Consider the following 14,025-nt stretch of genomic DNA (forward strand, 5'->3'; position numbering starts at 1 on the left):
GGGGGGGGGGGGGGGGGGGGGGGGGGGGGGGGGTGTGTGTGTGTGTGCTGTCAGTCCTCGAGGCCAGGTGCCAGGGAGCCAGGCGTGCCGGGAGCCTTGCTGGGAGGGAACGTGGCAGGAATGCGCTTGGTTCTGCTGTCCTGCTGCCCCTGCGTCTGGACTTGAGCGTTGGCTAGAGTAGGCCCTGGGGGAGATTAGGCAGGAGAGCAGGTGGGCAAGCACACGGGTAATGCCATAGTGCGTTGATCGGTGCGGAGACGTTGGCGTGTGCACTCCAGTGCCACGGAAGGCTGAGGAGCGCATGTTAAAGGATGTTTCACGGGCAAGTGGCTGGGTCTCTGAGAATAATGAGGAGTGGAAATGAGGAGTTTTGTGGTGTTTGTTGAAATTAGTAGTTAATATTTCTGTGTTTAACTCCATAAAGAACATCCGTGGAGCCCCCAGGTGGCTCAGTTATGCATCTGACCGACCAGGCATCTCCCCTCCGGTCTTGATCTCAGACTTGTCAGTGTAAGCCCTGTGTTGGGGTTTGCACTGGGCGTGGAGCCCACTTAAAAAAAATTGTTTTGGACTGTTTCAAAGAAAATGGTGTGAATCAGAGTACTTTTGGTTTAGTTCCGAGAAAATAGTCATTTACACATAAATATTTTTTGTCCATGCTGGTTTTTTTTTTTTTTAAGATTTTATTTATTTATTTGACAGAGAGAGATCACAAATAGGCAAAGAGGCAGGCAGAGAGAGAGGAGAAAGCAGGCTCCCCGCTGAGCAGAGAGCCCGATGCGGGACTCAATCCCAGGACCCTGAGATCATGACCTGAGCCGAAGGCAGCGGCCCAACCCACTGAGCCACCCAGGCGCCCCCATGCTGGTTTTTATTTTTAATTTTTATTCCGTAGATTTTTCAGTAATAGGTTATGAACCATTTCACTACCGTGTGTTTTTAAATTTTTTTTTTAAAGAGATTTTATTTATTTGAGAGAGAGAAAGCACGAGTGAGGAGGAGGGAAAGAGGGAGAAGCAGACTCCCCACTGAACAGGGAGTCCGATGTGGAACTCTATCCCAGGACCCTGGGATCATGACCTGAGCCAAAGGCAGAAGCTTAATGGACTGAGCCACCCAGATGCCCCTGCTTATTTTTAATTTGGTGTGTGTGCGTGTATGTGTGTGTGCGCGTGAGAGACTGTGTGAGAGAGAATATTTTTAGCCAGAGGAAAGTTTGAGTCATTCCAAAGAAATTTAGATGACAATCTGAAAACAAAACTTTTTTTTTTTAATTAAAAAAAAAATTTTTTTGGGGGACGCCTGGGTGGCTCAGTTGGTTAAGCAGCTGCCTTCGGCTCAGGTCATGATCCCAGCGTCCTGGGATCGAGTCCCATATCGGGCTCCTTGCTCCGCAGGGAGCCTGCTTCTCCCTCTGACTCTGCCTTCCACTCTGTCTGCCTGTGCTCGCTCTCTCTCTCACAAATAAATAAAATCTTAAAAAAAAAAAAAAAATTTTTTTTTTTTTAAGTAGGCTCCACACCCAGCGTGGAACCCAACATAGGGCTGAAACTTATGTGAGATCAAGACCTGAGCTGGTATAAAGAGTTGGACACTTAATTGACTGAGCCTCCTGGGCACAGCAAACCATTTTTTGTTTGTTTATTTATTTATTTAAGATTTTATTTATTTATTTGAAAGAAACAGAGTGAGAGAGGGAACACAGGCAGGGGGAGTGGGAAAGCAAGAAGCAAGCTCCCCGCCTACCAGAGAGCCCGATGCAAGCTCAGTCGCAGGATCCTGGGATCATGACCTGAGCTGAAGGCAGAGGCTTCATGACTGAGCCACCAGGCGCCCCCAAACCTTTCTTTCCCTTTTTAAAATAATTTATTTATTTTTAGAGAGAGTGCATGTGCACTTTGGGGGTGGGTCGGGGAGAGGGAGAATGGAATCCCAGGCAGACTCCTCACTCTGAGGAGGGAGCCTGACTTAGGGGCTCAATCTCACAACCTGAGCCAAAATGAAGAGTCAGACGGTTAACCAACTGGGCCACCCAGGTGACCTAAAAAAAAAATTTTTTTTTTAAGATTAAATTTTAAGTAGTCTTTATGCCAAATGTGGCTTGAGCTCAAAACCCTGAGATCGATTGGACTGAGCCACCCAAGCAGCGCCCCAAACCTTTTTAATTAAAAGATAATCAGTGTTCTTTGGGGGAAAAATAAAAGTGTAAGCCATGCCTTCAGCTCATGTGTCATTCAGCCTGCAGTCTTCTTGTTCGGCGGTGCATGGGCAAACAGCATCTAGAATGAGTGCTTGACCGTGGATTAGGAGGCCGTTCTATTTTATTTAATAACAATGAAAACTAGGGTGCCTGGGTGGCTCAGAGGGTTAAGCCTCTGCCTTCGGCTCAGGTCATGATCTCAGGGTCTTGGGATTGAGCCTGGCATCAGGCTGTCCGCTCAGCAGGGAGCCTGCTTCCTCCTCTCTCTCTGCCTGCCTCTCTGCCTACTTGTGATCTCTCTCTGTCAAATAAATAAATAAAATCTTAAAAAAAACAAAAAACAATGAAAACTTAGTGCTGGAGAATGAGAACATTTTGATGCCTTTAGGAATTTAAAAAGATATTTTAAAAAAGGTCTGAATCACTCCCTGGTTTTTGGAAAGTGCCCCAATTGTCATAATTATGAGTGAGTAGTCTAGGGATTTGTCATTCTAGGGAACTAAACAGAAGGACTTCTAACTATGAGAAAATTTTGTCTCCTTTGCTTAACCAATAAAAGCAACGACTGTTAGTGTGTCTCACTCAAACTGTGGTGGTGATGTTTGGGTCCCCAAGTGTGTGCCCTGGGTTGGCTGCAACAGACAGACTTGTCTGTGTGTTTCTACCCTGTTAACACCCTGCATTGCTTTTTCCCCACTTCTGCAGTATGACTTGAGGCCGTGACCATGGATTTTTCTCGGCTTCACATGTACACCCCTCCTCAGTGCGTGCCCGAGAACACTGGCTACACCTATGCCCTCAGGTGAGCGCGCTTGCATCCGTCCTCGTCCTCGTCCTCTGTCACCTGTCACCTGTCCGCTCATAAAAGCCAGGGAGGGCCATCCCCTCCACGGGAGCTTCTTGCCACTTGCAGCCAAATGCTGTCTTTTGAAAGGGAAAATAACTGCTAAGTTCCTATGGTACTGCGGCTTTAGGAGACTGCTAAACCACCATGGAGATGGTGAGGTTGTTTTGAAAACTAAACGTTCTGGTGACTCAGGGTGAGTCATTGCCCATGTCCTGTTGTAGACCCCACCCAAGTGGCTGTGGTCTCCCGGGTAAGTCTTTGTGGTTATGGGTAGGGTTTTGCGACTGGTATTAATGGCGGGATATTTGAAATTAACAGAAATAACCTGGAAAGTGATTTGCCTTTGAGAGGAGGAGGTATCAGAACAGAATTGTCGGGACGCCTGGGTGGCTCAGTGGGTTAAGCCGCTGCCTTGGCTCAGGTCATGATCCCAGGGTCCTGGGGTCAGGTCCCGCATCAGGGTCCTTGCTCGGCAGGGAGCCTGCTTCTCTCTCTGTCTCTGCCTGCTTGTGTGCTCTCTCTCTTTCTCTCTGACAAATAAATAAATAAATAAAATCTATTTAAAAAATGAAGCCCCAGGTCTCAGGAGTTCCTGCAGCTCCGCATTCTGTGCTGTTCCTAACCTGATACTGAGGTCTGGGAGGCCTGGCTAGTTCACAGGGTGGGAGGGGTCACGGAAACGAGGCTGAAGCCCTGTGCAGCTTGGCCTAGTGCCAGGCAGCACAGCATTGGGCGGGGCCTCCAAGGCACACGAGGAAAATGCCTTTGTGAAGTTTTCCAGTGGCTAATCTTCTAAAGGATAAAACTAGAGTAGAAACTGTAAGATAACTGGAAGGTATTTTAGCAAAGGTACTTTTTTTTTTTTTTTAAAGATTTTTATTTATTTATTTAACAGAGAGAGAGAGATCACAAGTAGGCGGAGAGTCAGGCAGATTGAGAGAGAGAGAGAGAGAGAGAAGCAGGCTCCCGCTGAGCAAAGAGCCCGATGCAGGGCTCGATCCCAGGACACTGAGATCATGACCTGAGCTGAAGGCAGCGGCTTAATCCACTGAGCCACCCAGGCGTCTCTAGCAAAGGTACTTTTTAACTGTGTTAGTCAAACTTCATATTTGATAATTGAAGTGTTTAGTTCACAGTTTTAGATTATGTCACCTTTGACTGTTTTTGTCAAGAGTCCTGAAATATTTTAGAACAAAGGGAGTGGGCTGACTCAAGTAAAACTATTCCTTACTCTGTATTGTAGAGTGTAAAAATAATTACTCCTGGCAACTTATTTTTAGTCTTTAGAACCTGTTTTAAATACAGGTTTTTAGAAATGCACGTGTGTAGGTCTCCCCTTGGGGACATGGCCCTGTGAGTTTCAGCACTACCACCATCCCTCCCACCACCCCCCTTCAGGTAGACATGTGGGTGGGGGCCATGGAAGCAGAGGAGAAGTAAGCGGAGGTGTGGTTCCTGTGCTGGGCTGTGAGCTTGGACTGTGTCTGAGGGCAGTGGGACCCAGGGAGAGGTTTGAAGCCAGGAGTGGTATGACTAGGCTTGGGCTCAGAAGGGTGCCAAGGCCGGCAAGGTGGGTAGCGGGTTAGGGGACGGGAGCTGCTCAGAGACCAGGTCACTGGGGAGTGCTGGGCAGAGCAAGGGTGTTCAGAGCCGGGGGCTGTGGGAGGGGCAGGTCCCTGTGTGGGCCCCAGGGTGCAGATGGGGGAAGGGAGGGTGGGGAGAGCAGAGCCCTCAGCAGGAGACTTGGTAGGACTGGGGGTGGGGGCGGGGTTGTAGGCAAGAGGATGGGTGGCAGTCTCTGATCTGGGCATTGGTGTGGCGTGTAGGGCTGTGCCCCGGTTGCTGGGGTGAGGGGGTCAAATGGTGAGGGGGCAGCCGGTTGGGGGGGGCGGAGCACAAGGCTGAGGCTCACACGCATGACTTTCGCCTCTTGTCTTTCCACTTGCACCTCTGTATTCCCTTTGAAACCTCCCCATCACCCAGTTCTGCTGGAAACTGGGGGTCCCCACAGTCCCCAGCCACCTGGCCGCCTTGGTGGGTCCTTCCCCTCAGTGCTGGGGACTCTGCATCCCTGGCCGACAGCTGTCCAGCATGTCTTCATTGTGGTCTCCGTTGTGCGCATGGAGGATCCGCCAGCATCCTGGGCGTTCCAGTTACTTAATTAAAATATTTTTCTACCATGGAGATTGCCATTAGTGTAAAAGTCTGGGGGGCAGGAATAAGCCCTTCTTTCTTCCCCCCAGTTTCCATGCTTCTGGCACTAGGCTCCTCCCTCCCTCTCCAGTGGGGTGTTGCAAAGCACATCTCTAAAAGATGATACTTGAAAAAGTTAGCCAGAATACTAATATCACACCAAAAGCTCCTAGTAGTTTTTAAATTTTTATTTATTTTTTAAGAGATTTTACTTATTTGGGGGCACCTGGGTGGCTCAGTGGGTTAAAGTCTCTGCCTTAGGCTCAGGTCATGGTCCCAGGGTCCTGGGATCGAGCCCCGCATCAGGCTCTCTGCTCAGCAGGGAGCCTGCTTCCTCCCCTCTCTCTCTGCCTGCCTCTCTGCCTACTTGTGATCTCTCTCCCTTTCAAATAAATAACCTTAAAAAAAGAAAGATTTTATTTATTTGACAGAGAGAGGGAACACAAGCAAGTGGAGGGGCAGAGGGAGAAGCAGGCTCCCCAGATAGCAGAGAGCCCCATGTGGGGCTTAATCTCAGGACCCTGAGACCATGACCTGAGCTGAAGGCAGACGCTTCACTGACTGAGCCCCCCAGGCGCCCCAGCTCCTAATAATTTAAAACAACCCCTGGTACCTCTGTAACACACCGGAGAGTCACTGCTCAGTTTCTCAGATCTTCATCTTTGTTTTAAATCAGCATGATTTTGCATTTTCCCTAAGTGTTTGCCTCTGAAGTTCTCCTCTGGGTGTTCCTGTGAGCTGGTGGTTAGACACAGAGGTTCGATCAGTGCGGGGCTTGTGTGTGCGTTGGCAGGACGACACCCTTCCTTCCTAGCAGGGGAGGCCTGGCATCTGGTTTGGTGTCCCTGAGGAGCCCCCAGCTCCACACACGATGGGGATGCAGCTGTGGGGACACTGACTTGAGCAGGAGGCCGAGGTTCTCAGAGGCCCGCCCCCCGGCCCCTGCAGAGACAAGGAGACCCCGCTCAGGTGGCAGCCCACACTGGAGGCAGTGGTCTGACTACCACCCTGTGCTACCATGGTCTCTGCCACAGATGCCATGAGGCCAGAGTGTGTCGAGGAGGGTCCCGAGGACAGGGCTATACCTGGGAATGCAGCTCCATGGGAGTTTGCGCAGACACAACCTGAACACAGCAGCGGGGGCAGGAGTTGGAATGAAACACGTCGAGTGAGTGTAGACAACGTTTTAGCCAGTGTGGCTGGTTAGAGAAGGAGAAAGGGCCGGCCCTGTTGACGTTTGTTTTTTCTGGCACCATGGGCACAGATGGGAGGGTGTCTACATGCTGATGGTTGGGGGCCACACAGAGGTTGCAGTGGAGGGAAGAGGCACCAAACAGAGAAAGCTTGCCCTGAGCACACAGATGGCCGTTGGAATGGTGCGTCTGCTGTTGCGGGGAAGGAAGAGGACAGGGCCACAGGAATGGGAGTCATTCCATACGCTTGCCTGAGAGGGGCCTGATTTCCTGGAGAGGAGGAGGGGCAAGCCCTTCTGCACCCTACAGTAGAGGTGGGGTGAGGCAGGAGCGCACTGCTGTGGTTTCCAGGGGTTGGCAGCTGTCTGGTATAGCGGCACAGCTGGGTTGGTCCCGGGGTCCCCACTGCTGGGACCAAGAGGCCAGTGGGCTGTGGCAATAATCCCCAGGCAGAACCCAAGTGAGGCTGAAGGACCCTTGTAGCAAAAGATCCCAAAGGGCGGGTGATGGATGGTTGGCTCAGGGGCGGCCGCAGGGCTCACATAGAGAAGAACTGGGACCCATGGGGGTTGGGGCAGATTCCTATATGGGACTTGCTCTGCGCTGTCCCCCTGCCCAGCGGCCGAGCTGCTCTGTGATGATGTTGCAGCTCTGGAGGGGGTTGGCACCACCAGCCGCGCGGCACTGGCCGGCCTTTACAGCTCGTGGCTTCAGTCTGTGGTACATTGTTCTCTAGTCTTTTAATTAGAAGTGCATCTAAATAACTGACATTTCTAAAAGAACATTTCATTGATAAGGGACCCAAACTCCACTCTGCTCTGAGGGATTAGGTGTGTCATTATCTCCGGGGTCTCTGTACTCGTCGTATATACTAGTTATAATAATGGACTGTGACATGACGCTGGCTGAGGGGCTGGCTGGTCTGGGTGCCTGGTGGCTCACATCTCCTGCAGATGTTTGCACCTTTCTGCCCAGCTCTGGGCCCATCTGCCTGCAAGAACCTTGTAGGAATAATGGTTGGGATCCCAGCCTAGGGTAGAAGGGCACTCCTGGCTGGTGTGGCCCTGGGACCGCAGCCCTGGCGTGCATCCAGAAGGCACCATGTAAGCATGGAGACCCAGACCAAGTGGCCTGTGTTAGCTCTGTCTCCGGGGAAAGGGGCCCCACAGGTGTGTCCAGACTCAGAACCTGGAATGGCTGGCTGTTCCCTCCTTCCCTCCCTCCCTCCGAGCCCTCCTGCTTTGGAATTCAGTGTGCCCACCTCAGACTGAAAGGGCCTGAGGCCCCATCTGCTTTCTGCTCCAGAGGTAACCACTGTGAGCAGTTTGAAGGCGCCTTCCTGCTCTCTTCTGTGCCTTTCCCTTACCTGTGTGTGTATACGAATGTGGGCTTCTGGTTTTTTTAAGGGGATAGACCATTTTTTTTTTTTTAAGATTTTTATTTATTTGGGAGAGAAAGTGTATGTGCATTCATGAGTTGGGGGAGGAGCAGAGGGAGAGGGAGAGGCAGATTCCCCGCCGAGCAAGGAGTGCGAGGCAGGACTGGATCCCTGGACCAGACACGACCTGAGTCAGAGGCAGTTGTCCAGCTGACTGAGCCACCCAGGGGGTCCCTCTCTTTTTTTGTTTTTTGTTTTAAGAAGGCTCTAGGCCCAGCGTGGGGCTTGAACTCACGACCTGGAGATCAGCGTGGCACGCGATCCACTGAGTAAATGTCCCGTGTGCTTCTGTTTTATAGTTTGTTGTAACATAAATAGAATGATACTAGCGTCTTTTCCTTTTCTGTTTAACAGTATGTACAGATCTCTCATGATCATGTTACAGAATTTAGGCAGATGTAGCCTGGTTCATTTAACTGTTCCCCTGCTGGTGGACAGTTCCCAGTTGTCTGCTGTTGTAACACTCCTGTATTTGCTTCTTCTAGGCCCTTCTAATCACACTGACAGGGTTTAGAACACTCTTTTGATGGCCAAGGCATTCCAGGTTCTGTGTTGGAATCCTGGGCCCCCGTCAGACAGCCGCAGTGTCGCAGGCTGGGGCCTTCAGAGCCCGTGAGCTGGGCTGCATCCTGTCAGCTCACTCACCTACCGAGTTCCGTGTTTGTCTAGAGTGGCCAGAGTCACATCTGTTTTGGGGCTTGGACAGAGGTGGATGGACTTGGATATCATTGTCTTCTGACGTTCAGGTTTTTCATAAATGGCTGTCCTTAGATGAAGAGGAAGAGTGTGCTGGGGGAGGGGACTGGTCCAGAGTTACACAGTAAATTCTGACTGGAAAGAAGAGAATTTTCTTAAACTAAGATTGTACTTGTATAAAATATTTTTGGAAGAAGAGTATAACCCATACTTTAGATTGTACTCGAGTTCTGCTTCCGTCCTTGCCGTGTGCTCAGCGTGGGTGAGTGTGGTATGTCTGAGCCCCTGCCCCAGTCTCTGGTGAGAGTGAGGAAGGGGTGCTTACTGAGGCTGTTTGAGACCCCTTAGTGCACGTGGCAGGTGGGAGCAGCTGGTGTTTACTTACTGCTGGTTTGCTTGAAAAGTTTTCAGTATCAGATCTAATATATTTATGGTGAACGTGATTCTGAAAATTTTTTTTTTTTTTTTTTTACTTTGATATAATGTAAAACATAAGGCAAACTTGTCCTTAGCTTGCTTCCTTTGCTTGAGAGCCTCATGGTTTCTGATGGTTTCTAGATGCTCAGCCCAGCCTGCTCTCCTGAGCGGGGCTGTTGTCCTTCTGCTTCCTGGATGCCTCCCTGTGGGTAAACAGACCTGCAGGACAGGGGCCCCCCCTCCAGCGGGGTAGGCAGCCCCTCCTCAGCCTCCAAGTTTGTCTCTTGCCCGCTTTGCTGCCCTCTTTGGCCAGGAAACCCTCCGCCCATGCTCCTCTGCTCACGGCACCATGCCTGCCGAGCATGGCTCATCTCCAGCTGTAAGTGTGGGGTGCTCACTGGTGGGAACCTTGCAGTCGTCAGCGGGATGGTCTGGGCAGATCAGGAAGTACACTTCCCTTCCCAGGGGAGGCACAGGATAGATGCTTAATTAAGGCATCTCAATTTGGAAGAACTTTCTAACAGCACAAAAGTATGCATCTTTTAGTTGGAGATGATTATGTACAGGGGTATTGAAGTGACTTTGTGACCAGCTTGTGTCTGGCTTCCTGGTGAGTTAGTTGCGTACGGCACAGCATTCTGCTGCTTTTCTCCCTGTGGGGTTAGTGGTCCTGTGGTCACCAGGTCCTTAACTGCTCTGGCAGGCATAGAGTCTGCTAGTAAATGCATTCTGACTCTTTAAGGATGTTGACGTAGTTCCAGGTGGAGGTTCTCGTGAGCACATCCTCACACAGGTTAGGGTTAGCTCTAGACTGAGATATTTGGGTACTTGGAGCCTCGATCCCATAGATGCTGTGGCCAGAGTGTGTCTGTGGTGAGCAGATCAGTACCCGTTGTGTTCACTCTTTGGTGAGGAGGATGTTTCAGAAGTGGCTGTCTGCATTCTTCGTCTCTGACCGTGTTTTTCCTTCCAGTTCAAGCTACTCTTCTGATGCCCTGGCTTTCGAGGCTGAGCACAGACTGGACCCCGTGTTTGATTCTCCAAGAATGTCCCGCCGTAGTCTGCGGCTGGTCACCACCACGTGTGCTGTGGAGGATCGCCAGGCTGGGGATGCTCATTCCTGCACCAACAGCGCTGTGTCCCTGAAGGACCGCGTTGCCAGGTGAGTGCTGCTTCCCGTGTCCCCTGACATGCTTGAACGCCGTGCAAGCCAAGTGAGCAAGCTTTCAGGTCCATGAAATCACACTCTTGTGTCTAAGGCTGTGTGTGTGCACATGCACACACATGCCTGAAGTCGTAGCCCTTCTTCGGGACAGTGTGGCTTGTCTGGTCTTGTGCAGGCTAAGGTTGCTAGCTCACGGGCTCTTTGCACCGACAGCTGGCCTCCGGCGTCATCTATGGGGCCTTGCCTTACCAGATGGTTGAGTGGCGCTGAGCTCTGCATCGTTAACACTTGGTCTGTTGATTGAAATCTGTGTGACCTAACAGACGCATCCATGAGGTTTAGCTGTTCACTTCTGATCGTGATTGCGTTCACTTGATTTCTGAGCTCTCCGTGTGCCCGTCACACGTGCATACCCAGGAAGACGCAGTGTGCGAAGTCTTCCTGCCATTTCAAGATAATGTTCTGTTGCTCATGTAAGAATGATGAGTTTCCCATCTGAATGGTCATCTTACGCTCAGACTGGGGCAGTCCCTGTGAAGACAGTGGTGGAAGGCCAGCTTGCAGCCGGGCCGGGCACTGGCAGCCAAGGCCGCGTGTGCCGCACACTCACTGTGGGTTACGCAGAGCACAGGAGAACGGGACTGCACCTCCTCAGACTCAGGACGTGTGTTGGAGAGCGCCAGTGACTCCCTGTGTGTGCCCTAGTGAGTCTGTTGTCTGCCCTGGGGCAAGGCCCTAGGCGGTATCCGGGCACTGCATACTCAGGTTAAGAGCACGTGGCTGTGTCCTGGCTCACTCCCTCCAGGACAGAGTCGTCTTATCCAGCCTGGTGCTGACATTAATGAAGTTTGTCTTCAGCGGTTTTGTTGTCTGTGCTGAATACGGGTACACAACATGAGGTCGCAGCCTTTCCTTGCTGTCCTTAGTGCCGCTCCATCTTTACCAGTGAGTGAGAAATTAAGCGGGTATCTGTGTGAACACGCTTGTTCTGGAAAGGGGAGGAGTTAAATTTATAAATCATAATTTTTATTTTAACTTCTTTTTATTAGATTATTTTAAATTTTAACTACTTTTGGGTCGTGAGGCCTAAAATAATCTGAAAACTGTCTTGTGTGTACAATTTTAGAAGCCGCTCTGACCCCAGCTTCAGGTTTCCTGTGTTAGATCAATGGGTATTTCATTACAGCAGAGAAGACAGAAGAAAATGGCCTTAAAAACACTCTATTTGTTTTTAGAGATTTTGTATTGGTAAAATAGAATTCTTTTGTATTTACCATAGGAAAGAAGTCTATAAACTTGTTCCTTTTATTCTTTTCTTCTTAGAACAGTAAAACAGCGCAGGAGTGCAAGCAAGCCAGCTCTTAGTATAAACCATAGCTCGAGGAAGGCTGTGTCCTGTGCCGCAGGCCAGAGTGTTGCTAGCACGCTGTCAGGGGCGGCCTGCCTGCGGCCTCCCGTGCTGGATGAGTCTCTGATCCGTGAACAGACCAAAGTGGACCACTTCTGGGGTGAGTCATCTGCCCCTTACAGGGTGGGAGAAACAGCGGGAAGGCCCAAACTTTCCTCCAGACTCAAGTGCAGAATGTAGGCAGTGTCTTATAAACCCTGGCTGCTTCTGCTGGCTGTGCTCGCGCACACTCCCTGGTGATGTGAACCAGAAGTGGTCAGGACATAATCTGGGCGTGCTGTTTCCATAAGATGGGGGAGCACGGTTGTTAAAAAAAAAAAATTCACCTGTGAACGTCAGGTTCCAGATAGCTCTCAGCAGCAAGGCAGACAGTATTTTTGTCATTAGGAAGCACCCCACATGGATGAATTAACTCTAGGAAGCAGTGTGGCTCGTGAACCTTCTTATCTGAGGCAGCGGCTGTGACCCTGTCCTTGCCGTGGGTTGGGTGGCAGCCACAGGATATGCACCTGCTTGCTTGGTCCTCTCCATGTTTTGGTCGGCCCCCTTGAGAAGACCAGAAGATGCAGATCAGCTCCCAGAAGTTTGTGTGCTCATTTGGGGCAACCTTGGGATTGCTGCTTGCTCCGTTTGGTTCGGCTAGCCAGGGTGGTTCCTAGGCATGTGCAAGTGTCTGTGTGTAGGTGTGTGTGAACACAGGTGGGGCTGTGTGCAGGTGCCTGTGAACACAGGTGTGTGTGAGTGCCTGTGCAGGTGAGTTTTTTGTGAGCACAGGTGTGTGTACTTGTGCAGCAGGGGGGCAGGTGGAAGTGCAGGTGTGTGCCTGTGCAAGTGTGTGTGTGCAGCTAGATGTGCGTGTGCTTGCCGATGTATGTAGCTGCATGTGAGCACAGGCGTGTGTATGTGTGGAGGTGTGTGGAGGCGATCTTTCTGGAGATGTGCTTTTATCTTGAATCAGAAGATGGTGCCTATATATATCTCAAGGAGTTTCCATTAGTTGCAGGCGTTTCAGGAAATAAGTCTTGACTGTTGCCAACATGCTGATTATTAATCATTGTACCTTTAACTTTTGGTGTATTTGGGCTTTGTTGTGATAATTGGGGGTCATAAGCAAACGTGTGTGTGTGTGTTTTAGGTCTTGACGACGATGGAGATCTTAAAGGTAACTATTTTAGTCCTTTTTTTCTACCCACTTTTCAAGATGGAAGTTTCTTTTTTAGGTGTCTCCAGATGGTGATAACACTGGTTTCCTCTACTTTGTTGTGAACTTTAGGTGGAAATAAAGCTGCCACTCAGGGAAACGGGGACCTGGCAGCAGAAGGCACCAGAAGCAACGGCTACACGTGCAATGACTGCCTCCTGCTGTCCGAGCGCAGGGACACTCTCACTGTGCACTCGGCCCCCCATGGGGCGTCACCGAGGTTGTACTCAAGGAACATGAGTCAGAAACAGGAGTCTGTCTCTTTGAAAGGTTAGAAAAAGATTTCATGTCCAAACATTTCTACTTTTTTTTTTTTATAAACTTGGTTTTATAGGGCTCTTGACATCTTTACTGTTTCCCGTCATTGCTTGAACTCAAAATTAGTCTGATAGAAATTTTTTTTTTTAAGATTTTATTTCATTTGAGAGAGAGAGAGAGAGTGCACAAGCAGGCAGGGTGGCAGGCAGAGGGAGAGAGAGAAGCAGGCTCCCTGTCAAGCAAGGAGCCCAATGTGGGACACCATCGCAGGACCTGAGCCGAAGGCAGCCACTCAACTGACTGAGCCACCCAGGTGTCCCTGTCTGATAAAAATTTTAAAAATATACCAAAAATGAACTTTGTTCCTATTTATCTATCCTCTTTGAATTTAAATTTTTTTGTTCATAGTTTTGTGCCTGGAGTGTCTGAAATTCTGTGAATTTGAGCTTCAGGTGAGCAGAGGCAGACTCTCCTTCAGGGAATCCTGGTGGCAGTGTGTGGCCACTTTGTTTTCCCACAGGGTCATGGATGCTCCCGTGAGTGGGAGAACATCTTGGTCGCGGTTCATGCCCATGACATGAGGAGCATGTGGTCTCTGTGGTTACATAAGAGTCCGTGAGCTCAGGGTTCCTCAGGAGTGTATGGTGTTATCGTGGGGAGTCGTCATGGGCCTGTGGCCTGTGTGCCTGTGGCCTGTTCACTAGCCGCGGTAGGCTTCAAGGCCTGGCTGCACTTGCTTGAACAGAGAGGCCCTCGGAAGTGGCTCCGGATCCATTGGGCTGCCACAGCTTTTGTAGGCTGGCCTGCAGGCCGTCCCCCTGGGCTGGGTGCTCGCTGCCTCTCCTCTTTGCCTGGGTCCCCGGGGAGAGCATAGCAGCAGATCCCTGTCCAGGTTCTGTTGCTCGGCCAAGACATACCTGCTGGCTTGGGCACTCACGCCTGTCCATGACTCCCTGTCTTGTGATCATGGAAAAGCCAGGGAGCCCTGGTTGCCTTGTCTTCAGCCCCC

The 14,025-nt window shown here is 50.5% G+C and overlaps 1 protein-coding gene across 1 annotated transcript in view; it reads left to right on the plus strand.

Annotated features, from left to right (window-relative positions):
- The window catches only part of SUN1 (Sad1 and UNC84 domain containing 1), a 54,944-nt gene that overhangs the window by 13,902 nt on the left and 27,017 nt on the right, over positions 1–14,025 (plus strand). Inside the window, exons 2-6 of the mRNA XM_059414253.1 lie at positions 2,906–3,002; positions 9,958–10,146; positions 11,473–11,657; positions 12,693–12,719; positions 12,831–13,028. Of these exons, the coding sequence (XP_059270236.1) occupies positions 2,926–3,002; positions 9,958–10,146; positions 11,473–11,657; positions 12,693–12,719; positions 12,831–13,028 (676 nt within the window). The 5' untranslated portion in view covers positions 2,906–2,925. The remainder of the gene's footprint in view (positions 1–2,905; positions 3,003–9,957; positions 10,147–11,472; positions 11,658–12,692; positions 12,720–12,830; positions 13,029–14,025) is intronic.

The sequence above is a fragment of the Mustela nigripes genome, chromosome 11 (assembly GCF_022355385.1).
Source record: "Mustela nigripes isolate SB6536 chromosome 11, MUSNIG.SB6536, whole genome shotgun sequence".
In the NCBI taxonomy this organism is placed as follows: Eukaryota; Metazoa; Chordata; class Mammalia; order Carnivora; family Mustelidae; genus Mustela; species Mustela nigripes.